The sequence below is a fragment of the Camelus ferus genome, chromosome 8, assembly GCF_009834535.1.
Source record: "Camelus ferus isolate YT-003-E chromosome 8, BCGSAC_Cfer_1.0, whole genome shotgun sequence".
In the NCBI taxonomy this organism is placed as follows: Eukaryota; Metazoa; Chordata; class Mammalia; order Artiodactyla; family Camelidae; genus Camelus; species Camelus ferus.
The window spans coordinates 25,116,019-25,143,484 of record NC_045703.1 but is presented as its reverse complement, the minus strand read 5'-3'; the positions used below and the strand labels follow the sequence as shown (position 1 = coordinate 25,143,484).

Genomic DNA, 27,466 nt, shown 5'->3' with positions numbered 1-27,466 from the left:
TCAGAAAGAGATCTGCCTCCTCCTTGATGATTGTTCTAAAAATTGTTTTACTTAATAAAAGCTACTTTTATATGCAGGAACTAGAACAGGAGACCTAAAAATTGTCTGCAAAAAGAGATCATAGGAGAGCTAGCCAAGGACGCTGAATTAGTTTTTATCTCAAAATGTTTTCTGTTGCCAGGATTCTATCTTGGACATTAAAGTACCAATATTTAAAGGACCTGGAGAGATGCCTGAAATCCGATCCTACATGGAAGAGTTCCCATTCCCATTCTACATAATTCTTCGTGACGTGAATGCACTTCCTGAGACTCTAAGCGACGCTCTTAGGCAGTGGTTTGAGCTGGTGACGGCCTCTGACCAACCATAGAACACAAGAACACTGCTTGCCAAGTGCTCCCTGTTGGACAACTGTTTCTGAACTCCCAGCTCTAAAATGGTATTTTATCTTAGACTTGATTTATGAACGTTCACCCAACTGCTACAAAAAATTTATTGCAGTATACATTTTATTTTACACTGTGATTTCAGGGCCGAGAGAAAGCACTCGTGCTCCTGCTGTGCCTGGGCTACAGTTCCTGTAACAAACCCGGGGCAGAGTAGGAACCGCAGCAGGTGTCTGGTCTCGTACCTGGGGGAGCATTGCCCTTCCGGCTCGTCCTGGAAGCCCTGGCCCAAGAGGTGGCTGCACTCCAGCCTTGGGGCCCAGCTGCCCGCTCTCCTTCACAGGGACCGCTGGACACAGGCCAAAATGAACTTCTCTCCTGACCCTGCTCTAAGGCTTGGCCTTGCCAGGCACACAGTGTGTACCCAAAGCTGTCAAGGGGCTAAGACGGCTGCAGCTTTCTAGAGTCTGAGGGTGTTTCCTTACTGTGCTTATGAAAGAAGCTGCCTTCTCTTGGTGGGGTTGTGGTATGTGTGTTCTCACAAAGCATCAGAAAGTGATCCTTAGGCTGTGTACAAATGAAGTGGCTTTTCAGTGTCCACATTTGCTGCTTCGGGAGACTATGCAATGACAGAAATTATTTTTCCCTTTGTTTATTTCATTCCCTCAGTGCCATAGTCCTTGTTTAATAACTTATTTCTTTAGTTCACTTTTTTCTTAACAGTTAAGAGGAAGACTCATTCCTCACACTGCTTTCAAGCTGAACTGAGCCGGTCTCATTCTGGAAAAGAAATGCTGTGTCCAGAAGAACTAAATAGCTACATCTTTTTTTCCAGTCAAAATACATCAACGGTTTTTAGGCAGTTTTTACTTGGCCAGAAAGCAGTGCGTGAATACTTGAAACTGTGTGCTGTTTTTCTGACTGTCCAAATGTTCTTTTGTAGACATGTCACGATGTGATTGTCTAGCTCCATGTCTGTTATCAAGTTACACTGTGAAGTGTGCCACCCTTTTGAGGTGGTCAAAGACACAGATTGCTTGTTGTTTAACCAAGTGTCCTAAAGCATGTACATGCGGTTATTTTTTATTCTAAAAAGCTATGCAGCTTATATTCTGAAAACTATTAAAAAAATACCACTGTTGATGTTACTTGTGACCATTCTTAATGGAATATGACAGGAGTGCTCAGAAGGCGTGCTCGGCCTCGTGTCTGCTGGATCACCTGGCTGTCACTAGTTTATGCTGTGTAGGGGCTTAACTACAGTCAGGGTGTGTTTCTTGATTGTGCTTATGTCTGATGGGTTAGCCCCAGCATGCTGGCCTCGTGGCAGAAGATGAAGGGCAAGTTGGTGGAAAGACACAATGGTTCATAAAGATACTGCTCCAAGATGAACTGTAAGTGGAAAGATGTGTCATCAGCCAAAACCCTCTGGGCGGCAGGAAGTTTAACCTTCCAGCAGGGGTGGGTCTAACAGGGAAGGACACCAACATGAGGACTGTGATGCCATCGATCATGTCTACCTTTAACTGACAGGACCAGTTAACCTGGAGCTTCCCAACTGGTGTACCAATACAATGGTTCACTTGGTCCTGGGGCCTGGAACAGAAGAATTCCAGTAAGCCAGGTTGTGCAAGAGTGCCATCTCCAGTTTGTGCTGTGATGGGAAAGGGGTTAGGAAGCACAGTAGCAGTCCCTTGATACCCGTCAGGAACAATGAGGTTGGGTGAGAGGCGGACATGCCTGAGTCACTGAGAAGCTGCTTCGGACAGGCTTGCTCTCTCACCTGGAGCTCGACCTTTACATCTGCCTTACTTTCCTCTTCATCTCCATCCAAACCCAGATCTTGTCCTAACTTCTGGACATTTATCCTGTCTTCCATTCTGCTTTCCTCTGACTGCATGGCAGCTGCGGCTCTGTTAAAATATAGCCTGAACTGCTAATCACTTTGCTAGCTTCACTTCATCACACAACATCCAAGGACATCTTTCTGGATTCCTGTGAAGAAGGTACCATTCCTGCTGCTTAGCATAACCTGGCTCTTGTCCCTTCTCTCCCAACATGCTCACCACACAGTTTGATCTGGTCACAGCAAAACACAGTGGCCCTGGAATCGCCAGTGTTCCACGCATTTTTCATCTAACGATTTAGAGGGAAATGATACAAAACATTTCTAAAGGCCACGCAGAACATCAATAGAAGATTCTTACAAGATACTACGAGGGAGTATTCCCACCAGATAATGAAACAATAACATAACATACTAATCCCAGATGAAATAATCCTGAGGATTATTCAAACCCTAAAAGAATTTACCACAAGTATCACAAAGCCCAGGAAGATGAATGAATTAGTTCATAAATGGTATTAAAGTTATAGTTTACAGCTGGAAAAGAACTTACATCCCTGTCATGCTAGAAACCAAAATTCTAGATGGAGTAAATATTTTAAACATTAACACAATGAAAAAAAATTGTTTTAAAGAATTACAAAGCTCGGAAAGGGAGAAGATGAAACTGAAAAGTCTCAAAAGAAAAGAAAATACACATGACTGTATAGAAACAAAGCTATAAAAAGAAAAGGATCAAACTTAAAAGTTAAATAGGCAAACAACCCATATAAAATTAGAATAAAAGTCTGGATCATCATAAATGGACCAAAGTCAAAAGACAACTCACAGAACAAGTAGAAGTGGCAAAGGATGTTTAGCTTCACTGATTTTTTGAAAGAAAATCAGTGAATTGCTAATTAGTAGCCACATTTTGAAATAAGTGATGACATTAGCATCGCTTCACACAGTGCCAAGGTAATGTTTAAAATAGCTAATCACTAGAGTGCTTGAATGTGCTGGGTCCTGTTCTCAGCATACTACATGTAACAACTCGGGTAGATGCCATTATTTTGCTGTACAGATGAGAAAACAGGTAAGGGGCCGGGGGGAGAGGGTCGTGAAGTAGCCAGAACACAACTAGGAAAAGGGAGCGCCAACAATTCCAACAAGTGAGGCAATCAAGTAAATGCTCAGTAAACGGGTAACAACATTTTTGACTGTGTTCGGAACAATCCCATTTTTAAAAGTACGAAGTATTCACTAACCCCACTTACAGTAACAGCCTGGCGCGGGTTGAGAGGAGGATAAAACAAGTATAGTGAAATAAAACCTTAAGGTGTAGGGATGTTCAGTTTCTCGTTATCAACAATACAAAATCTTAAAGCCGCAATGGGACAACCATTTAAAAGCTTTGTAACTTAACGTCCGACGATTATGAAAACTAGAGCACCAGGAAAAATGCTTACGATAGAAAAGAGGATGAAAACGAGAAGGGAAAAAAAAAAGACAAGAGCAGGATACAAGTTTTAAGAGAAATTAACATTTAGAACTTTAGTATTTTTAACTATGCACACTAAATCTCAAAAGGAATATAGTGAAGACGTTTTCTCCCCTCACCCCCAAAACCCTTAACTTTCTTTTAATGAAACTCTTAACCACGTGCCGGGAACTGGCACCTTACCACTCTTCCATTCTCAGAACAATCCATGACGCAAGAATGGTTAACTCATTTCACGGATGAGAAAACAGGCTAAGAAAGTGAAACTGCTCACTAAACAGGGTCCAAACCCCCGGGCTTCCGACTGATAGAAGCCAACGCACACTCCGCAGCCAGTCTCCCGGGAAACCGGGCTCGCCCCGCCCCATCACGCCCCCACTTCCGCTCCTGCGCGCTGGGGCCCTGGCGAACCGCGCAGCTGGAGGACATGGCCACTTCCCGGTTACCCCCAGCGACGCTAACGCTAAAGCAGGTACCTGCTGTTCTCGCCGGCCTCTCAGGGTAGTTTTCCGGGGTCTGGGCTCGATTCTCTGCCGCTCCCTCCACTCAATCTGCAGAATGGGCCTCGAGGAAGACTGGGGCGGGCGGCCCTCTGTGATTGGCTCTGGACGGGAGGCGGAGCTTCGCGGCGCTGGGCCAACGGGAAGCGCAGGGGGGCGGGGCTGCCCTCGAGTCCCGGATGACGAGGCGGGCCGGCTCTTCACCTCTAAGCCCGGATGTCTCTGCTGCCTAGTGGCCGTGGTAAAGACTGCTCTGCCTTTTGCACTGAGCTGTGGGAAGGAGCAGATGCGATTACCAAGGGATTTTAACTGCATTAATTTAGGAAAAATGCTGTTACTGTGGTTACAGCTTTTAAGAGACTGGGAGCCCTTTTTCCTGCCCAGTCGTCAGCCCTTGATTGTAAGGGTTCTTATGTTTGACAGAGGAGTAAGACAGCCCAAGTAAACTTATTGCAGTTGTCTTAAAAGAATAAAAGGTGTTTTTCTTTGCCCTCTTAAAGACTGAGGACCAAAGATAAGTCATCTTGTGACAGTTGGGTTTGCTAAAGCAGAGCCCGCTGGGCTGTCACTGCTGCAGCTGTAATGGCCATTTCTCCTCCCCTGTACAGTTTCTGAGAAGGCAACAAGTTCTCCAACTCTACAGAAGGATTTTGCAGGCAATTCGGCAAGTTCCGAATGATTCTGATCGCAGATATCTGAAGGACTGGGCAAGGGAAGAATTCAAAAGAAACAAAAGTGTCACTGAAGAGGTGAGACCAAGGTCTTGTTAAGGAAAGGCCCTGACCCTTTTGTACTGATGAATGAGTTTCTTAAAATTTAGTAGATATCTTGGAATGTCACTGAGATGGTATATCTTGATCACTGCTCTTAATGTTACTGATTTTTCACTTAACTGATGTTTTAAATTTTACAATATGTGCTATATCTACACTCTGTGGTAGTATCACCCAACTTTTCTGTTAACACTCCCTCCCCACCATGGAAAGATAATATTCCAGCATGATGGTTTAGCAAGTATGACTGGGATGTATGAAAGTATGCCAGACACTGTGTACCCCTAATTGTGAGCTTTTGGCTTTCCTAAAACACAGCAGCTCCAATTCTCAGTATTGGTTCTTGACTTTAACAAAATGGGAGAACCGTACCTTGTTTAACCAATTAAAACAGTGACCAGATTTCACTTTCTTCTACAGGACGCAATCCGGATGATGATTACTCAAGGCAATATGCAGCTCAAGGAGTTAGAAAAAACACTTGCTTTAGCCAGATCTTAACTATAGCATTATTCTGCAAGATTTCCGAAGTCTCCATGTGTTCAGGTTGAGCTTAGGCTCAACAATGGGCAGCCCAAAGCCAAGTGAAACTGTTTGTATACAGAGCCCTTGGGCAAACTCTCAGAACATGAAGCACGGCATATCAGAGGGAGCCAAGAAAAGTGCACCAGAGCAAATGCCTTAGCACTGCAAAACAGACCCTGTATTTTGAAAATGTTTCTGGATGTGTCACCAGTTTTTGTAAGCAGCAAAAATCAGTACAACAGATGGTCAGCACATAAAAAGATGTTCAAACGGTTAATTACCAGGGAAATACAAATCAAAACCACCATGAGATACTATTCGCATCCACTAGAATGGCTATAATTAAAAAGGTAGGTAATAACAAATGTTGGTGAAGATGTGGAGAAACTGAAACCCTTATACACTGCTGGTGGGACTATAAAATTGTGCACCCACTTTGGAAAACCAACTGTCAGTTGCCCAAAAGGTTAAACAGTATTACTCATAATAGCCAAAAAGTAGACAATCCAAATGCCCATCAACTGATTAATGGATAAATAAAATGCATAACCATATAATAAAGTATTATTTAGCAAAGAAAAGGCAATGAGGTACGGATACATGTTACACATGGATGAACCTTGAAAACATTAAGAGGCCAGTCACAAAAGATCACATATTGTATGACTCCATTTATATGAAATGCATAAAAAAAAGGCAGAAAGATTAGTGGTTGCCAAGGGCTGTGGATGGACTGGAGAGTAAGTGCCAACGGCTATGGGGTCTCTTTTTGGGATGATGAAAATACTCAAGTTAGACTGCAGTGTTGGTTGCACAACTCTGAATATACCAAAATCTATTGAATTGTACATTTTACATGTATGGGATGTGAATTATATCTCAATAAAGCTGTTGTTCCCCCTACTTGTTCTCAGATATAATTGACAAATAACATTGTGTAAGTCAATAAAGCTGTTTTAAAAAACAATGTGAGATGTAGGACCGTAGATATACTGACCTCAGGAGACACCCTGGAGCTTTCTTTAGAAATCCTTCCATGTTACCCCTCATGGTGGTTGAGGTACGTCCTTCAGGTGTGTCATGATCAGAGGATTCTCTGAAAAGATCTCCACTGGGAATCTAGAATTTTATTGGAAAGAGAGAAAGAAACTTAATGAACTCACCAAAGCACTTCCCAAAAAGAGGAGGCAACTTCTGGATGAAACAAATGTGGTTACCTTCACATCTGCAGAGAAAGTAAAATAAATGATTAAGGAAGTTCCTCAGTGCATTAGGTTCTCCTCCAGTCACAGGAAAAAATATAATTTGAAGAGTACATTGGAGACAAAAGTTGACTTCAGGACACTTGAAAGAGATCAAAAGTGTAACAATTTAGTGCAAGTGAAAGCTTGTGGAAGAGGCTGGGATTGGCGGTTCACTTATAGAACAGATCTAAAAAGTCAACCCAAGAATCTGACCAGTATCTAAAAGATGTAGACAAAATTTTGCAGAGTGATAAATGGTATCTGGTATTGGACCATGTGCCACTGGAGAGTGACATGTCAATAACTTGCATTGCCAGGGCCCACCTGAGCCACCCACAGCCTCAGAGCCCACAGGACAAAATAATTCTGCATACTCTTCCACGGGAGGATGCACTCATTTAAAATGTTTGCATGAGCCAATTTTCAGGGTTTTATATAGATGTACATTAGTCAAGCCATCTGACAAACAGAAGGAAAAGCATTCGTGAACAGTTTCTGAACAGAGAGCACCTTAGAAATACTTGTTTTGTGTGTGTGGTACAATGGACATACTCAAGCACAGCCTGTCTTTAGTATATCTAAAATCTTGAAGCTAAAATCTTCCCTTTATGAAGTGTGGCAGTCAGTGACTTTGATGTTCTTTCTAACAGTGGTGTATGTGGACAATGTGAGAGCATTTGTGGTCTGTCTGTGCAAGAATCAAATACCACAGAGTCCCCAAAAAGACCTTATTTGGGGTTTTGTTTTGATTTTGGTTTCTTAAGTGGATAAAACAGTAAAACCTGAGTTTTCGTCTTATAGAGGCTAAGATTATTCTCACAGACAAGCTTTTACCGTCATCTCCAAAGAACACTTTCATTTAATTAGTTCACTTAAATCTTTGATTATCTCCTCTGAATTATAGGACAAGTCTGTTGGTTAGCCCAACAGGAGATTTATTTAGCAATTTCTTCTCACATGTGAAACCATGGTCATTAAGACGTTGGCCAGAATAGAACTGCTGGTGGAACACATTGTATTCATTGTCTGTATTGTGGATCGGGCAAATTAACTTCCTGGGTGTTCCCTGTAAACTATGCTCTTGTTTGAATGTTAAAGGTTTGTTCCTGAAGTTTAATTTTAAGGTAGCTGAATGTTTGAGTCATGTATATGAACTACAATAAATCCATCTTTCTACATTATAAGTTTTTAAAATACAAAAGTTTCTAGCATCTGAGAAGTGGCACCAGGCTATTTATTATTCACTATGTTGGCGGCCCCCGTGTCATTTCCCCCCTTTAAGTTGCGCCATTGACGTTTGAAAACCACGGCACAGACATCGCCGCGGGTGTGTCTGCAGAGACAAATGAACTTCTAATGTTTGAGGAAGGCAAAACATATTTCCTGGGGGTTTGTATTACTGTAGTCACACCTCTCAGGTGAAGCTGAGTGAGAGAGACCAACGCTTATGTGGCTAAATTACCTTTTATGGAATAAGGAAAATCTGAGTTAAAAGCCAAAAGGAAGCAGCTCACATTTACCTTGGGAAAAAAAAATGGGATTATGTAGAGTAAGGCTCAAACAGGATCAAAAGTAAATTGTCACCCTGTGCCAAACTAGAAGTTACCACCAGCCATCTCCTTCCTTGAGTCAGGCATTTGAGAAATACTTTAGGATTAAGTTTTCTACTTCTGTTTGCTGAGAAAGAGTAAATCATTTTCACCCAGTCCATTTTGATTTCTAAAAAGTGCTTTACTGCACTGTCTTGCTTTTGTTTCTCAGTGAATTTAAAGTAATGTATTCAGAGTCAGAATATTTGACTGAATAGAACAGGAAAAGGGTATTTCCCCTTAAATAAAATTACAACTGAAAATATATTTCAAAGTATTTCTTATTCATAAAACATTCTAAAAGGTCATTCGTTTTTTAAAACTAGTTTGTCTTTTACACCTTAATATACTTAAATACTAAAATACTTAAAGTACCTAGCTTTTTTATCACAAGAAATATATTTAGCTTTTAGAAACAATTTGTTAGTCAAAAAATGTTACCTTAGCCTGCGTAAAATTGCAAGTGATGTCCTGTCCCCTTCTGCTTTGTTCAGTAGTTTCCACAAGGTCAACAGTTTAAACATTTGTTTAAGCTTATACTGAGGAATCTTTTCATGTTACAGCAGGCTTTAAATTTTTACTTTTTCAAGCAGTCCACGTGATCTTTCCTTTCAAGCAGGTGTATCTGCTCTAAATTACATTATTAGAAACAAGGTAAGCATAGCTAGGCGAAGGCACTCTTTTGCAGGAACCATAAAATTTGGTCAACCACACAAATGAAAACGTAGGCTGAACAAAGTATTCACTTTCATTTTTTAAATAAGGAATACTATCCATAGAGTTGAGAACTATATTTAATGCTCAAAGAGAAATTCAAGATGATAAAAATATTAAATAGAAGACAACATACCTCTTAAGCATCAACGCTTGACTGAAAAGAAAAAAAAAAAAAAAAAAAGAGGGTATAAACATGAAAACATCACTTCCTTTATTTTGGGCTCCCAAAGTCAAAAGTAAGGTTAGAACTAATACTCAGTCTGCCGCAGGTATTTACCATACTCAATGCAATAATACACTAACAATTTTTTAAACTGCAATATTGTACATCTTTTGTGTTTTACGTAATTCCCTCAGCTATTGAAAATTCCAGCCTGTTTGAAACACAACCTACACTGTTGTAAATTGTTAATAGTTCTGCTGTTTTGGAAAAGCACTGCTGTGGCATTTGTGCATTTTAGCAGATAGCACAGGGAAAAAAAATAAAAACACATGAGACCCGTAGTCAAGTTTTTGACAATGCTAAGGAACAAAAGCAGACCACAGGTGTTGAAAAAGCTATTGCATTGGTCTTGAGAGGCTGTGATCTCTTTGGGTTAGAGGCTGGCTGACCCTGCTCAGGTTCCTAGCGTATTGGTTTTCCTTTCCCTGGGAGACAAGATCCACATCACCTGCCAGACTAGGAGCATCTGACCCTTCACGGTCCTCCCTAACCTCTTCCCTAACTGTGACTGACAGAATTTTCCAGTTCACAGTAAGCTGCCCGCCTCTGATGCACAGGAGTTATGTAATCAAAATACTTCCCACCCAAGTGCTCGATAGTCCCGACAGTTAAAATCTTTTTCAGCATTTCTTAACAAGGACAACCCTTGAGGTAGCAGACTTTCCTAATAGGTGAAAACAGTTGCTGCTTGGAACATGACTTACTGAACATCTCAGGGTTTCAGTGTCAGGCAGCTCCCAACAAACTGATGTAAACTGAGGAAGGGTTCTAAAGAGGTTAGTGATACCCTGTTGGGGATTGATTTAGAAAACTCAAGGTACCATCTAGCTCTACAGTCCTGTGATTCTGCATTGGGAACAAATAGGGAAGTGAAGAGACCCAAGTGCCCCTGGAGTTAGCAATCCAGTGAGTCTCTGGGGACGAGCCATCCCACCTGGTAGTGGAGGAGCAAGACGAGCTTACGAACCTGAAGATAAACTTCAGAGAACATCAAATTAATTCCCTATCCTGGTTCTGCAACGATGACCTACACCTCTACATTTATTAGGAATGCCTAGACCCACAGATGATCACTATTTAAAAGAACAAGCCAAAAGAACTGTGAGCTCCATGGGCAGAAAACACAGGGACTAAATGCATATTTTGTTTTTCTGGGTATTCCCAGGTCGAGAAGTCATAATTTTCCCTTTGGCTCACTGAGCAACACTTTATTCAAAATTACACACAACAGTTACTTGGTTTATAGAAATGGAATCAAGGTTTCTATGCACATATGGAATTTTGAGGAGATGAATATAATGCCACATTGCAAGGGACAAGAAGCCAGGAAGATAAGTAAATTCAAAATTTCAACTTACCTAAGCTACTTTTGCAACTCTGTACTCCATAGAGCAGGGTAAAATCCACAGGGCTCCAGGAAGCTGGGCAATCTAAATCAAGTTACTGAATTATTTACCTTGATATAGTCACCGCAAAGCAGTGGAAAGCTTTTGAGGTCCTTCAATGACAGAACTCAATTCAAAATGAAATACTTTTTAATAAACAGCCTTATTTCTTTATAAAATGTAGACCACTATGCTCAAATTCAGAAAAGTACTCTAAGATAAATGGCTGTGAGTTGGTTTATAGAAGTTTCATTGTTACATGAATTTTTTTTCCATTAATCTGCTTTAGAAATCACTATGATTGTAGTGTTTCTGTATTTTGGCTGAAATATACAGAAGCCATGATCAAATGATGTGCACCTTTCTCATTTGAGTTCATTTATTAACAAACATCTCCAGTGCTATGAGTCAATTACTCATTATTTAAATACACTTTGATTTTTTGAAACATTTTAAGATATCCTGGGTCTTGTGACATCATGAAAATCTTTCTCCTCAAAATTTATTTAAGTTTTCCCCTGGTTAAAACATCGGCATTGTGAGAACTACAGACTTGAGGGCGAGGGTTTAGCGCGTCTGTTGCAGCTCTTACAGAAAGACACTCTGGTCCAGGCACGGCGGGTGTGTTTTACATAAGAGTGACTGCTTGATTTCAGTTCACAGGGGATTAATATCTTTCCCTGCTCTTCATTTACATTGTTTCATATCCTGAATATTAGGGTTTGGGTTTAAACATCCTTCCATTCGTTAGCATGGCTTGCTTAATCTGAGCTTTTGAACTTCAGATGAACTTGGGCTGAGATTTCGAGTTTGTAATGAAACCTAAAACTAAGCAAGCTTCCCCTGGTTTCAGTCTAATTGTTGACGTCTTCATAACCTCAGGGCATAGGAAGACTGTGTCTGGCACATTTTAGAAATTAGTGATTTTTTTTAAAGGCAAGTCTGCTCTGTGCGTAGTAGCAGCCGACGGACTGGAAATCCTCAACAGTCCTGTCTGGTGCCACTTCCCAGGCCCTAGTTTTCCTTCTGTACCTTAGTCCTCAGTTTAGCAAGTTCCTCCTCTAAACTTTTAATGTGTTCCTCCAGCGTGGCCTTGTCTTGCTGGGCCTTCTGACTGGCTTGGCTCCGTGCCTCTTCAATCTTCCTTTCATACCACTTTTCCATCTGGGTAGAGACAGCCTCAAAAAAATACTGGGTGAGCTCCAGCGCCTGGGAGGTGTCTCGGAGGTGGGGGGCGGTCTGCTCGCCGCCTGCTGCTGGGGGCAGCTGCCTACAGGTGTTGCTGGGCGCTGGCTGCTGGGTCCGGTGCCTCGTCTGCCCACTTTTCCCAGACTTCTTGGTTTGGGTGCCTCTGTCAACACAGGGCCCAGCCTGCAGATCACATTTGGTGGCCTCTTTCAAAGGGAGCAAGGCTGTCTGGACCTTGACATTCCTCAGTCGGGAGCCCGTGCAGTCGGAGGAAGACAGCTCCTGCTGGAGTCTGTGGGTCGCTGTGGAGCTGAGGGCCTTCTCCTTGGGCCTGACCACCGGAGGGGAACTGTCCGAAGCTGCCACTGGACCTGCAGTCACCACCGACTGATCCACACCTGGTTTTGGAAGGAAAACAAAACTCAGAGTGATTGAATGCATGTCCGTCCAGCCACGTGGGTCGGCGTTTGTGTCCTGGGAATCCTGTAACCCGCCAGCCTCTTCAATCATCACCCACCATGTACACCTTCTCCTGTCCCCCCCGCTCCACTTCACCCCTCATGATCATTTTGTTTCATCGGGGCTTTCATGGATACTGTGTTAGACACACTGGTGGCATCTATGCCAAAAACAACACTGGCCTCTCCTTTAGCCTGTCTCAATCTACACTAGAAGGCTCTGGGTATCATTTCCTGATTGCTAAGGATGACACATCTCACCACATGTCCCAAAAGAGAACTGGGTGCTTATTGATAAGAATGAACACCCCCATTCTCTAACTTCTGGGCCTTTTCCACACCATCGCCCCAGTTATTAGTCCGTTGACCAAAGCTCTCATTTGGAGAGGTGGTCCTATTCCTTGTACCCAGAGCTCCACGGCAAGTTCTGTAACTAGTCCTAGCATGAAAAATTTGCCCAGGATTTCTCCCACTGTTACGGGTACAAGGAAGATAAAACCACAGATGTGGAGATGGTCTATGGGAATGTATCAAATTTGACGTATCAAAATTCCCCCATGGAGGTCTAATTACTAAGCCTGTGATGTCTTCAAAGGATCATCACTGAGCATAACCACTGCAGCTACTGCAAAGATGCTCTGCGCAAAGCTTCTCTTATCTAGCCCCTGGGGCAGCTTCGGTATATGAACTTCTATTTAATGAGGGTGTACTGGGTTGTCCAAAGGTAGAAGGCTGATCGAGAAGAAAGGGAAAGCAGTACAAGGGCTAGGGTGGGTTCTCTGCTAAGGAGACAATCTCCTCACCCCATCTTAAGGGTCCACTCTTTCACCATCAGTATTGCACTACTGTCAACCATCAACAATTCTTTTTTTCTTTCACTTAAATATTTTTGAACACTTAAATAGCAGTGTTGTATTACTGTACAGGAACTGCATATACCATAGTGAGCAAAACACGGTCCTTGCCCCCACAGAGTTCACGTCCAATCCAGCATCTTCTGTAGCCCTACCACATGGGCTGCCTTTGTGCAGGAGAGAACGCAACCCAGGGGGGTATCACCACCTTTGGATGGAGGGGCTCTCTCTGCAAGTCAGTTACCTGTGGAGGACTCATAAGTGGAAGGTGTGGATTTAGTCCTGGACACCCTAGAATCTCCAGAAAGCTTCATCTCCAGATTCTGAATCTTTAACATGCACCAGGTTTTTAATTCATCCACCAAGGACATCTGAAAAAAAAAAACCCCACAAGTTAGTACACAAAATAATCGGGAGAATTTGATACATGATATATGAATTAAAGCATCAAGAGTAGGCTTTTCAATTATTATCCTGACAAGCCCCGAAGTTGTGGGTTACCCACATCCCACTGGCCACACAGCACTCTCTGTTGACCCTCTGAAGCCCAGGACTCCCCCAGTGCCCAAGCTGAGTACTGACGATGATCTTTATTAAGTGACCCAGAGGCACCTTAAACACAAACACTCAAGGCTTCCCAAGTCTTCCAAACCAAGCTGATGGAAGCAAGATCTCACACACTCACAAGTGCTCATTTCATGTCTGCTGTCCTGGGGCGACCCAAACTCTCTAAGGGTAAGAATCAAGCCTTGTGCAACAAAGAGTCACGGCCCAACAGAGCCACGATGCAGAACTGATTCAGGGCAGAGCTGACCTCTCCCCTGGAACACTCTATAGACTGTTCGGCCTCTGCCTGTTGCAGGCATATTCAGCCACAAACATGAGCTGAACCCTGGGTTCTTTTCTATTAACTACATTTCAGGTTAGAAAAATGGCATGCTCTGCAATGTGAACGCTCTTAGAGGGCCTCGACCTGGGAGCTTTCAATGTTGGGTCCGAGTCCCTTAACGCAGGAGAGACGGGTGGTAAATCACAAGATCAAGACAGACAGATCCTGGTCTTCACCTGCCGTTTCTCTCCCTCGTGCTTTTCTGTGTCCGAGTGCTGTTGCAGGCGGTTCAGGCACTCTGTCCTCTCTGCTGAGAGTCGCTCAACCATCAGCTTGTCCAGGACACGCATCTAGGATTCAATGGGCAAAGGGAGCATGACCAAGATGACCTGGGGATGGGCCCTGGGGTACCAGGCAGGGGCCGGGCAGAGGCCAGCAGACCTCAGCTCCTTGCCCTTCCCTCTTCTTGTGACATTCATGGAACTCAAGCTTTTCAGAATTCCTGAGCCTGTTTCTGTTAATGCTACTTTCTTTTTCTCCTTTAAAAGTCTTAAGGGGTTTAAAAGACCATAAATAAAGCACAGTAAATATACAACTCAAGCCAATACAGTCCTTGTAGGTAAAAGAATTTTTATAGGTCTTAGAACATTATCTCCAAGACTTATTTCAAGAAGTATGGCGCTATCCCACCTCCTCTTTTTAAAAAATTGGTTTTTTTAAATGTTAGTGGCTGCCAAGAGGACATGGAAGAAGCTGAATATTCTGGGCTTTTATCCCAGAATAAAAGAGAACAAATCCTCTTGGCCCTTCACTGAAAGTAGTCAAAGCCCGGGAAGAAGGGTGTGGAAGGAGTTCAAAGGGATTGCTTCAGGGGGCAAATGACTGTCACCTTTCAATCACATGCCCACCCCCACCCAGACATCTCCTGTAGGGCTCCAACACCCGGAGGGGCCAGACTTCAAAGGCTTGGACAAGGTCCAAAGAAGAGAAAGGAGCTGGTGTTAGCGGGAGCCACCCACTGAGGGCTCACCGCCGAGTTCCCCTCCCGTCAGGGACATACCTGATTTTCCACACCCAAATGTTCAAAAATAAAAAAGCTGCATCAGTTCTGGAGATGCAGCAAGCGCCTTCTGTTTGCCCTCTTTAGCCCTCACGTCTTCCTGTGAACTGCTTTCCTCCTGTTTTCGACGACTGGCCTGCTCCCCTCCACCTCCTATCCCCTGCCCAGCCAGATGGCTCAGCCCGGAGCACCCATGCTGATCCGTGGGCGTGTTCCCGGGGCAGGGCTGACTGGCCCAGGCACGCGCACCTGACTCACACTGGGCCCAGAGTCCTTTCCCTGAGACTGGGAATTTGGACTAAGAATCTATGACTGAATCTGTCACCTTCCTTGAACCAGAGTGTAGGTCCTTGAGACCTCTCACCATTCACCTAACACATTCCTCTCTGGGCTTGGGGTACCTGAAGTGGGGTTTTATTCACAAAACAGTCATAACTAATGAATTATGGTTTAAGAAGAGATTTTTTAAGTGGGCTTTCTATGAAGTGCAAATAACAAATAAACCTTAATGTTAAATTTCACTAGTCAACAAGGAAATAAAAATTAAACAAATGTCCTTAATCAGTTTGGCAAAACCTTTTTTTAAAAAAAATGTTAACATTAATGATGGCAAAGGTTTGAGACAGAAACTCGATACTGCTGATAGGATATAAACGGGCACAACCTTTCCATTAAGTAGTTTGCCAATATTTATCAAGAGCCTTAAACATAGTCTTAACTTTGGACCCAATTATCCTAATTCTGAGCAAATAACCTGGAAAGCAATCAAAAGTTTATGCTTATAAACGTTCAGTCATTATTTATTAGAGTGAAAAAGTGTAAGCAAATTTAGTGTCTAACAAAAGGAATGGTTAAATGAACGACGTTGTATTAACATGCTGGAATATTAGGAAGCCAAGGACATGGGAAAATGCTCATGATATAAAATTAAGTGAAAAAAGCAGGAAGCAAAATTATGGGTATACCCCCTCACACAGAAATAGCACACTGCCATTAAACAGCACACAGCAGCTGCACACGCCTAAGGTATATTACTAAATTAAAAAGTCAGCTGCAGAAGAAGCACAGTAGAGTTCCACTTTTGTTTAAAAGTGGTAATTAGTAAGGTTATATCTGAAAAAGAGAAAAACCTATGGGAAAATACACAGTAATGGAAGGGATCTCTAGGGAGTGTCATTATGATAATAGTTCTGTATATGGAATGTTTTTCCCAATGAATATTTTATTATTATGTAAGCTTTTTACTGTTTAGGGTTTTATTTGTATTTAAGAACCTACATCTATTGCACATTTCTTTTCAACGACAAAGGGCAAACATACTTTTACAATGGAGAGACACGGTGGCTCCACACCATTAATGGGACATACTGACATCTGTGTCTTCTGATGGGATGTAATTTGAAGTTTACACAATTAACTATGAAATATTCTTGCCAGATGTATTTAACCTGAACCTAAATAAGCATCTAGACCAATAGTTCTCAACTTTGAGGTTTTACTAGCATCACCTGGAGGTCTTGTTAAAACAGTTTGCTAGACCTCACCCCCTAGAATTTCAATCACAATTAAATTCAGTGGATTTGGAATAAGGCCCAAGAATTTGCATTTTCCAAGTCCCCAGATGACACAGATGCCACTGATGTGGGGACGACACTGAGAATTACTGCTCTAGAGATAGCTGTCAGTTTATAGAAACACAAGGATAGAGGAATAAGTTCAATAACATTAGGAAGAAACTATCAGACAAATCCAGAATATGAAACATCCTATAAAACACCCAGCCTGGACTCTTTAACAAGTTAATAAGATGGGAGAAAACAAACGCTGCAAGAAAAAACCAGGGACCACTCTAGACTAAAAGAGACCACAGAGACGTAACACAAAATATAACATAAAAGCACAAAAATTCGCTGGATCTTTGGCTGGGATTAAAAACAAAAACCAGCTATAAAAAAACATTATGGGAGAATTGAAAAAATCTGAATTTGAACTGGATATTATGCAATTAGTGTTAATTTTCCCAGATATGAAAACCATATTGTGTTATGAAGGACCAAGTCCTCAGTCTTAGTCGATGACTCTGGAGTACTTAGAGGTGAGGTGTCAGGCCCATCTACAGCTAAAACTCAAACAGTTCAGCAAGAGAAAGAATGTGGGACACAGAGCAAATGTGGCAACATAGTAACAAGTGGTTGAATCTAGGTAGAGGGTATAGAAGCTTCCTTAAGCTAGTATTTCAACTTTTCTATATGTTTGACAATTTTCAAAATAAAGTTAGAAAAAAAAAACTATAGACATGATTATACTACTTTACTGTACAGTGGGAAAGGGGGATTGAGTGAACAGATGTATCAAGTGACTGGAAAAAAATAAACACCAATATTAATTGTGCTTTTTCATCATAGTGGGCTTATAGGTGATTTATTTTCCTTCCTAGTTTTCATATTTTAAAAAATGCTCTATAATGGGTATATATTATTTTTCTAATCTGAGGCAAATTAAACATGTTCAAAAAATTTAAGTAAATGGGAATGGATAAAGAAGATGTGGTAATATATACACAATGGAATACTACTCAGCCATAAAAAAGAATGAAATAATGCCATTTGCGGCAACATGAATGGACCTAGAGATTATCATACTAAGTGAAGTCAGTCAGAGAGAGAATGACCAGTATCATATGATATCACTTATATGGGAAATCTAAACTATGACACAAATGAACTGATTTACAAAACAAACATATGGTTACCAAAGGGGAAAGGCATAGGGAGGGATAAATTAGGAATCTGGGATTAGCAGATACACATCACTATATATAAAATAAACAAGATCCTACTGTATAGCACAGGGAACTATATTCAATATCCTGTAACAGACCATAATGGAAAAGAACATGAAAAAGAATGTCTATATTTATATAAAAAACTGAATCACTTTGACCATGAGCTTGCCTCTCCTCATGACTACAACGAAACAACTGAATGCTAAATAACCATTGAAAAAAGACTGGAACCTAGCAAAAAAGATCTTTTGCAACTAGAAACAGAAAGAGGGAACCACAGCAGGACGGTGGGAGGGGCATGCTTGCAATATAATTGAGCCCCATACTCCTCGGGTGGACGACCCACAAGCTGAAGATTTGTTGGGTCACAGAGACCCTCCCACAGGAGTGGGAGCTCTAAGCCCCATGTCAGTCTCCCCAGTTTGGGTTCTGGCATTGGGAAGAGGAGACCCCAGGACATCTGGTTTTGAAGGCTAGGGGGGCTTGGCCCTGGGAGAAACAGAGACTCCATTCTTTTGGGAAGCATACACGGAAACTCACATGCACCAGGTCCAAGGGCAGAGGCTGTGATTTCATAGGAACCTAGGCCAGACCTGCCTGCTGGATTTGGAGGGTCTCCTAGGGACATGGGGGACGGTTGTGGCTCACTCAGGGGACATAAAAGCTGGTGGCAGACATTGAAATGTTCATCTACATGAGCTTCCTGGAGGCTGACATCTTGATTGGATCATCAGCAACAAGACCTAGCCCCACCCAACAGCCTGTACGGAAGCCTCAGGCCAAACAACATACTGAGTGGGAACACAGTCCCACCCATCAGCAGACTTCCTGAGCCACAAAGGCCTCTAGACAAAGCCCTACCCACCAGAGGTCCGGGACCAAGCTTCACCCAGCAGTGGGCAGGCACTGGCTCCTCCTGCCAGGAAACCTGCATAAGTCTCTAGCCCAGCCTCATCCACCAGGAGCAGATACTAGAAATAAGAAAATAGTAATTCCAAAGCCTGTGGAAGGAATCCACACATAGATAGATAGATGATATGAGGTGGCAAAGGAATATCTCCCAGGCCAAGGTACAAGATGAAATCCCAGAAGAGATAAGTGATGAGGAGATGGGCAATATATCTGAGAAAGAGTTTAAAGTAATGATGGCCAATATGTTCAGAGAACTCAAGAGGAGTACAGATGCACAGAGCAAACTTTTTAAGCAAAGAGTTGGAAAATATAAAGAATACCCAGAGTTGAAGAATAAAATCACTGAAATGAAAAAATACACTCGAAGGAACCAAGAATAGACTAAATGAGGCAGATGAATGGATCAGTGAGCTAGAAGACAGATAGCGGAAATTACTTCAGAACAGAAAAAAGAAAAGAATGAAAAGAAATGAGGATAGTTTAAGAGAACTCCAGGACAATATGAAGCGCACTAATATTTGCATTACAGAGGTCCCAGCAAGAGAAGAAAGGACCTGAGAACATTTTTGGAGAGATAATCACTGAGAACTTCCCCAACTTGGGAAAGCAAACAGTCACCCAAGTCCAGGAAGCACAGAGAGTACCACACATGATCGACCCAAAGAGGAAGACACCAAGGCACGCAGTCATCAAATTGACAACAATTAAGGATAAGGAGAAAATATTAAAATTAGCAAGAGAAAAGCAACAAATAACATACAAGGGAACTCACATAAGGTTATCAGCTGATTTTTCAGCAGAAACTCTACAGGCCAGAAGGGAGTCACAAGATATATTTAAAGCGATGAAAGAGGGAAACTTACAACCAAGAATACTCCATCCAGCAAGGCCCTGACTTGAAGAAATCAAAAGCTTCACAGATAAACAGAAGCTAAAAGATTTCAGCACCACCAAATCAGCTTTACAACAAGTGTTAAAGGACCTTCTCTAGTCATCAAACCATAAAAAAAGAGAACAAAAAGAAGAGAGGAAAAAAAAGATTGCTTTGACTATTCGGCGTCTTCCGTGGTTCCTTATAAATTTTGGAACTTTGTTCTAGTTCTGTGAGGAATGTCACAAGTATTTTGATGGGGGTTGCATTGGATCTGTGGATTGCCTTTGATCATGTTGATTCTTCCAGTCCAAGAGCACAAGAAATCTTTCCATTTCTTTGTGTCATTTCAGTTTTCAGATTATAGGTAACCTCCTTGGTTAAGTGCATTTCTAGCTATTTTGTTGTTTTTGATGTAACGGAAACGTCTCTGCCAGTTATAAAATTCTGGTTTTTGAAGTGAGAAAAAAAAAGGTGAATGAAGGGCCACAAATGTCAAAATATCCTTCTTTCTTATGGGTGAGTTGTATTCCATTACATATATATATACACACACACACATATATGCACGCTGCATCTTCATTATCTATTCAACTATTGATGTGCACTTAGGATGCTTCCATATCTTGGCCATTATAAATGATGTTGCTGTTAATAGCAGGGTGTATGTATCTTTTTTAATTAATTCTTATTTTGTGGTTGGCTTTATTCCTTTGATAACTATGTTAGTTTAAAAAGCTAAAGCTCTAAATGTTCTTAGAAACAGTGAACAGTACATACATGTAAGTTAGAAAATATATGTGCAGGGAAAAATGAAAGACATGGAAGAAACTTGAAAGACATTACTAAATGAAAGAAGCCAGTCTGAAAAGGCTACAAACTGTATGATTCCAACCAAATGACATTTTGGAAAAGGCACAGCTACAGAAACAATAAAAAGATCGTGGTTTCCAGGGGTTTGGGGAGAGGGAGAGAGAAAGGAATGAACAGATGGAGGACAAGGGATTTCTAGGGCAATGAAATTATTCTGTATGATACTATAGTGGTGGCTACATGTCATTAAGCATTTGTCAAAACCCATAGAATGTACAACTTCAGGAGTGAACCCTAATGTAAACTATGGACTTTGGTTGATAATAATGTGCCCATGTTGGTTCATCGACTGTACCAAATATGCCACACTGATGAGGGATGTTGAGGGGAGGGGAGTATATATGTGTGGGTGGGGAGGACTATGTGCGAACTCTATTTTCTGCTCAATTCTATTGTGAACTTGAAACTGCTCTAAAAGAGCAGTTTAAAAGTCTATTAAAAAATAAATATAAATATTAAAATTTTTTAAAAAACTGAATCACTTTGCTGTATACCAGAAACTAACATAACTTTGTAAATCAACTATACTTCAATAAAAAAAAATTTTAATGCAAAAAAAAAGTTTAAGTAAATGGGCTTTAAAGAAATCACAAGCCGGCCTCTTCCCGACAGCCCGCCCCGCATGCTCAGAGCAGTTTGCAGAACAGAAAGGTGCGCTGCACTCCCGGGTTTCGTTTTCTACTAGAACACCCCACAGTTAGGAGGACGGCAGCTGCTTACTTGGTGCTGGGTCTTAGTCTCCATATGCCCCAGCTTTGTGTTCATCTTGTCCTGCACCGATACCAGCTCTGCTTTGATCTCCTCCACCGTTGCCTCCAGCTGATTCTCCAGCTTGTTGATGAGGGGTTCACATCGACAACCATTTATCGGTGCCTGAGAGGGAAGCCAAAAACAAAATCAAACCAACTGCTTCGTTCCTTCCACAAGCACTGTGTCCAGTGCCCACTGTGTGCCAGTCAGTGTAGCGGGGGAACACATACGACGGAGGATCCCTGTCCCTGTTCTAACTTTACTGTCTGACAAGTCAAGCTTCGGGTCCAGCAGGCGCTAAGAAGATGCAGAGAGAGTAACATCTAGTTCCAATCTTCAAACTGCTATAATCCATTCCCCTGCCTCGGGATTATCTAGTCAGATGAGGATGGTGCAGAAAACTACCCCGCTGCTCGCCAACAGAGTGTATTTGCACTGTTTAGGTGAGGAGGGCCAGCTGGCTTATCTTCAAAGCTCATGCGTTCTTCAGTCACTGCCTCGAGTGGACATCAGCCCCCAGCAACAGTGTTACACAGGTGCCTCGCTTATGGCCCATGGTCCTGTCCTGACAGGGCCCAGCAGGTACCTGCATCACTTTCCCGTCCTTGCCCCGGTACAGCGTGTAGAGCTGGTACGCTCTGAACTCGTGGGGAGGGGGCGGGGGCGAACATCGATGCCTGGGCCTCTTTTTAGGGTGACCATGAGTGTGCAAGTTCTTCTGCTGTCCGGGCTGTTGGTCTGCTGGTGGGGTGGGGTCAGAAAATGCTGACACCTGCAGGAGAGGAGGAGACAACCGCCCTGAGTGCTGTGGCATCTGCAAGCCTGACACCTAGCCCGCTGCTCCCATCTCGCCCGCTTCTGGGGCAAAGAACCCCGCCTTGCTAGTCTCACAGCATCCTACTCCAGATACCACATGTTAAAAACGATGTATTGGGGGTGGGTATAGCTCAGTGGTAGAGTGTGTGCTTAGCAAGCACAAGGTCCTAGGTTCAATCCCCAGTACCTCCATGGAAAAAAAAAAAAGAAATTTAATTTAAAAATACATAAATAAACCTAATATCTGCCCCCCCAACAAAAACAAACAAAAAAAGGATGTATCGGCATGCTAACCTGGTGTCTGCAGCCAGCCAGGTCTAATGTCTGTGCTCTGGCTCCAAACCAGCAAGCCAGCCAGTGAAGTGGCTTTTCAGTGTCGGGCATGATGCTATCACAGGGCCCTCCGCCAGCCTGCCTCCCAGCCCTCTCAGCTGCTCTCACGTGCCTCCTGACCTTGGGCCTGGACTTTCTCTGCCGGCTGTCCTTTGCTGTGGGCTCCGGGGAGGCAGACAGGAGATCTTCTCTGGCCTCTTCTTTTCTGGGTGCGGCCTGTTCACTGCTGTGAGTGTCTCCTGCTGAGACGCTTCCCTACAGAGCAGAAAGAAGCCCAGAAACCTGTTCTACTTGAACCCCTCAGCCTTTTTCAATAATGGCATAAAATTTCCAAGACTCCATCCACTAAAAGGACCCATGGGAATCCTCGCCAATGACAAATTTCAGACAGAGGGAGCAGCTGCTTGGTGGTCTTAACTGAACATGTGTGCTTCTGCTGGGGAGTTGAATATTTGGCTTTTACTTTATTAGATGCCCAACTAGATACAGCCTTGGGTCTAATTCTATGTTCTAGAACTTCAGGAACCCACACACAAAGTACCTCAGCATTAGAGATTTTTGGTTTTTTTGCATTTCAACCAAAAAGCAACCCCATTCTTTGAACTTGGACCGTCACAATTCAAAGAGAAGAGTAAAAACCCTCTGAAATGGGGGGAATGGTCCTTGTGAGAACTTTTACAAATTAATATGTGCAATTCACACATAAGAACTTAATCAGTTACAAAGCCTTAACCCTGGAAATTGATAAGATTTTCAGATGGACAGAAAAACAAGTACTTGGTATAAAATTTTATGTGCCAAAATTTGTCTATATCCTAGTCTTCTTCCTCCTGGGAGACCTAAAAGGCATGGTTCATTCCCTGGCTGCCGTATACAGTTGGGCAAGCTGTTCACTGCACAAAGGCACCTAGCCAAAGGTGTGATGGGGGCAGAAGGAGTGGAAATCCAGCTCGGGCTCTGTTCACCATATGTGCCCTGTACTGGGCCACTCTGGCATCTTTTTCTAATTTGTACAAAGGAGGCATGTGGGCCAGCACAGCCTCGGTTTACTCCCTAAGAGGCAAGAGAGGCAGAGAGCTATGCTAATGGTCCTCAAACTTCAGTCCACATTGATATCACCTGGAGGGCTCATTCAAACACAGATTGCTGGGCCCCACCCTAGAGTTTCTAATCCAGTGAGTGGGTCTTGGGTGAGGCCCCCAAATCTGCATTTCTAACAAGGTTCTGGATGATACAGTGGATATTACATTTTGAAAACCACTGTTCTACACAATGAAAGGTGTGTTGTCAGGGAGGCAGAGCCAGTAAATACAGCCAGACAAGGGTGCTGGTGGCACACACACACAGCCTGAAATCGTGAACAAGAGGCCAGAAGGAAAGCCGAACAAGATTTGAAGGACCCAGTGGAAAGAAGAGACAGAGGGCGTGGCAGCCACCAGACAGGCCCAGAGGAGGCAGGGAGACAGTGTCCCCCCTGTAAGCGGGCGGGCTACCCCCCACCTTGCTTTGTGCCACCTCATCTCTTGGCACAGACTGAGCTCTCCTCTCTTCCTTGAGCCTCTCTCTCTTTTTCCTCAAGCTTCGCCCACGACTGAAGCGCAAGACCTGAAGGAGGCAAGAGGCATCGTTACAAACCACGGGCATGCACAGCGTCAGCATGAGGATGCTCCTCGGACCTAACGGAGCCTCCAGCCTAGTGGGAGAGACCAAGCGATCACATCAGACAAGCGCCTCGAGACCACCTGCTATGCCTCCCACGTCTTGTGCTGGGCACTTAGAGACCCAGAGACAGGTAGGACATCGTTCCTGACCGTGAGGAGCTCAATGCTAACAGACATTTATGCGCTGGGCCAGGGCAGCCATGCAGGTGTGAGCAGGCTGTGCACTGCTCAACTCCAGGGAGCACCACTCACATAGACTAGGATGTGAACGGTGCCCCCTGGAGTTGCTGTGGCGGGCAGCCCCATGCCAGGCAGTCTCACTATCCTGGGACACTTGTCCCAATCTAGCCCATCAGACTCTCCCTTGGCCAAATCATATCCAAGTCATATTCAATGTAATTCCAACGTAATCAAGTTACATCTGTGAGCCAGGATACCAGCCACAGGGCAGGAGTCTCTTTCCCAGAAGGAAGCCTCTGGTCTGCCCCTTTGAGTGCAGAGAGGTGGGATAGACACAGGTGGGATGGACACATGGGGTCCTATGGATCCAGACTGGAGCCAAGCAGCAGCTAGCTGGAGATCTACGGGCAAGTTATCTGACCTCCCTGTGCTCTGTCTTCTCAAATGAGAGAACAGGGAGTTGCTGGGATTAACTGAGACAAAGTAGGTGGCTGGCACACCTTGGACTGTCGGTCCCTGTCAGGTGCCTCCCACCTGCCTAAGGGGGGTTAGGGTTGCTTTAGTTGGCAGAGATGTTTAATCAGAGTACAGATCTCTGAGCTGGCGGAAAGCTTCAGTCTCTGGCCCAGCTCCACACCCTTCCCTCAGACCCCTACCCCCGGTTCCAGGGTTCCCGCCCTTTTAAAAAGCCAAGGAGGTCCAGAAAGTGAAAACACTTTCAAGGTCACACAATCTTTCAGCAATAAAATATTTCATTGTCTTCTTATACAGACAGATAATGGCTCTCTGAAGTTAAGCCCAGTGTCTTTCATCTCAATGTCAGACTTCCTTCTTGTGTTCATTAAATTCAAGTGACACCATTATAGGACAAAAAGAATCTCTATGGGCAGTGGGTACTACCTAAGTGGGAAGTTCCTGACAATAGCTGCCAGCAACTGAACCAAATTTTACAACTGTATTCTTATCCCCTAAGCCAGCAGTTCTGAAATTGTCCAGGGACCCTTGGGTCCCTGAAGTTAAGATTATTTTCATCACATTACAGTAACATTGGCTCTTTTCACACTCCTCTCATGAGTGTATACTGTGGTGTTTCCCAGAAGCTGCATGAGCGATATTATGATCGACTGCAGGCAGAAAAAGAGATGAGAATTCCTGTCTTCTTGTAAGACAGTAAGGAGATTTGCAAAAAAATGTAAAACAAAGCCACTCTTTTACTCAATTTTTGTTTTGAAAGATTTTTTTTTTAACGATGTTATTTGTTACCACAAAATGGACTTATTTTTAAATGAATATCTTAAATGTTTCTCAATTTTATTTTCAAATATGGTAACTATTGGTAGATATAAATTCACACAAACAAAGCTCTTTATGGGTCTCTGAATATTTAAAAAAAAAGGGTCCTTTGACCAAAAAGGCCTGAGAACCACTGTCCTGAGCTAAACTTAGACTCAGGTGAGTCTGATAAAGGGAAGCCACTCATACTTGCTGCTCATCTGCTTTATCGACGCTTAGGACACAGCTCCAGAAGCAGCCTGAAATTCACTTTCCGAAGCATTTGTGAACCACGCCACATCAAGTGAGAAGTAACACTCAGTTCACCCAAAGGCAAAATCATCAGAAAAATTCCCTGCATAGACCATGTTATTAGCCAGTGAAAACACCTTTGCATGGCTAACAGCCTTTCTCAGAGAACCATACCGTCTACCAAGTAGGCCATCACTGATCTTTTCTACTTCAGAGATCAGGGAATATTGATCTTAAGGCCCTGGAAAGCAATATTCTCTTAGTACTGCATCAAAATCCATGGTCAGCTACGGTGCCAAGGCAAGGGGATTTCTCGTTTCAGACAAAAACAGTAAGGCTATTTCTGAGGCTACAGGTCAACCGAACAGCATGCAGGCAACTTTATGCATATTCCAAAGCTTTTTCTTTGTGTTGAAAATAAGGTTTAGCGTGAACAACCATGCAAGAAAACAAAAAACACTTCCAAAAAAAAATGTCATCTGGTTTATCTGCTATCCAACATGGGTGTGAAAAAACTTGCTTAAGTCATTTTTTAAATGTAAACACTAAAGAAGAACCACATAGGAAAATGCTCCACAAGAGAGCTCTATCCCTGGGCTCTGGAAGATAAATGACAGGTGGGTTAAAGACACAGCAGTCTGTGTGCCGGGGGACACTCCAACCCACAAGACTTGATTCTAAAATGGTTGCGCATAGGGCTGGCTGTCCATCAAACTGCCAGACGCTGAAAGGCCAGGGAACTGATGGATTCTAACACTTAGATAGCACCCTGGCCTTTTTGATCCATGAGGGACTCGCTTTTTTCTATCAGGATGCACAGAGGAGACTCTGCTGATGATCTGTTTGCAAACAGTTGGAGAGGTGGGGCTTTTTTCCCCAAGGAGCCCCGGACTCGCATCTGTGTCAGGGGCTCTATAGATTTCCAGAGCCCACTGAGAAGGACCAACTCCACGGGCAACAGGGTGATTGTCTTGTGCACGACAAAGATTTCCAGAAACTGCTAGTTATATCAGGCATGTTTTTAAAACCTAAACGGAATAAAGGTCACGAAGAACCCTGGATTGGCTGGGACTGGGCTACAGGATGCAGCAGGCTGGGGTCCAGAATATCCCTCTGGCTTCCTGAGATTGTCTTCTTGCAACATGAGCCAGAATAAGGTGGAAAACTAATCAGTGTTTTCTGTAATGTCACACAGACTAGCTCCAACTGGGAAATGACCTAAATGTCCAAAATTAAGGAAATGGTTTAATATTGGACAGTGACCAAAAGAGAATACTATGCTTCCATTACGATGAATAATTGAAGACTGCAGAACACTTTTCTCTTATGGTTAGAATAAAGGACAGAACACAAAAGGGGAGTATACATTGTAGGCACAATTATATAAAAATTGTGTGTCTATGCAAACACTGTATGATCTCATATACTGAACCTAAAATGAAAAAAAAAATCAAACTTGTAGAGAAAAGACTGTTGGTTGCCAGAGGCAGGGGGTGATGAATGGGTAAAATGGGTGAAAGGGGTCAAACGAGAAAAGCTTCTAGTCATAAATGTCCGGAGGATGTAATGTATAGCAAGGTGACTATAGTTAATACTGTACTGTATATTTGAAAGTTGCTAAGAGAGTAAATCTTAAAAGTTCTTATCACAAGAAAAAATTTTCTGTGTGGTGATAGATGTTAACTAAACTTACTGTGATCACTT

The 27,466-nt window shown here is 42.9% G+C and overlaps 3 protein-coding genes across 14 annotated transcripts in view; 2 read left to right on the top strand and 1 right to left on the bottom strand.

The window, feature by feature from the left end:
• MDN1 (midasin AAA ATPase 1) overlaps window positions 1-1,534 on the top strand; it is a 140,194-nt gene extending 138,660 nt beyond the window's left edge. The window contains 1 exon segment of the mRNA XM_032484597.1: window positions 182-1,534. Within this exon segment, the coding sequence (XP_032340488.1) occupies window positions 182-370 (189 nt within the window). The 3' untranslated portion in view covers window positions 371-1,534.
• The window catches only part of ANKRD6 (ankyrin repeat domain 6), a 198,199-nt gene that overhangs the window by 17,365 nt on the left and 153,368 nt on the right, over window positions 1-27,466 (bottom strand). For 8 of the 12 annotated variants that reach the window (XM_032484591.1, XM_032484585.1, XM_032484587.1 and 5 more), the window contains 13 exons: window positions 23,898-24,002; window positions 22,518-22,652; window positions 21,835-22,020; window positions 21,219-21,371; window positions 14,234-14,347; window positions 13,413-13,539; window positions 10,642-12,254; window positions 9,194-9,214; window positions 8,785-8,973; window positions 8,217-8,274; window positions 6,728-6,854; window positions 6,508-6,629; window positions 4,189-4,482 (listed from right to left, as the gene is read on the bottom strand). In XM_032484591.1, the coding sequence (XP_032340482.1) occupies window positions 11,683-12,254; window positions 13,413-13,539; window positions 14,234-14,347; window positions 21,219-21,371; window positions 21,835-22,020; window positions 22,518-22,652; window positions 23,898-24,002 (1,392 nt within the window). In that variant the 3' untranslated portion in view covers window positions 4,189-4,482; window positions 6,508-6,629; window positions 6,728-6,854; ... (2 more) ...; window positions 9,194-9,214; window positions 10,642-11,682. The remainder of the gene's footprint in view (window positions 1-4,188; window positions 4,483-6,507; window positions 6,630-6,727; window positions 6,855-8,216; window positions 8,275-8,784; window positions 8,974-9,193; window positions 9,215-10,641; window positions 12,255-13,412; window positions 13,540-14,233; window positions 14,348-21,218; window positions 21,372-21,834; window positions 22,021-22,517; window positions 22,653-23,897; window positions 24,003-27,466) is intronic. The other 4 variants (XM_032484594.1, XM_032484593.1, XM_032484590.1 and 1 more) reach the window with 3 other exon arrangements.
• LYRM2 (LYR motif containing 2) lies at window positions 4,056-6,413 on the top strand. Its single transcript, XM_006178564.3, has 3 exons — window positions 4,056-4,184; window positions 4,821-4,961; window positions 5,406-6,413. Exons 1-3 carry the CDS (start codon window positions 4,140-4,142, stop codon window positions 5,484-5,486), a joined length of 267 nt encoding a protein of 88 aa, XP_006178626.1. The 5' UTR covers window positions 4,056-4,139; the 3' UTR covers window positions 5,487-6,413.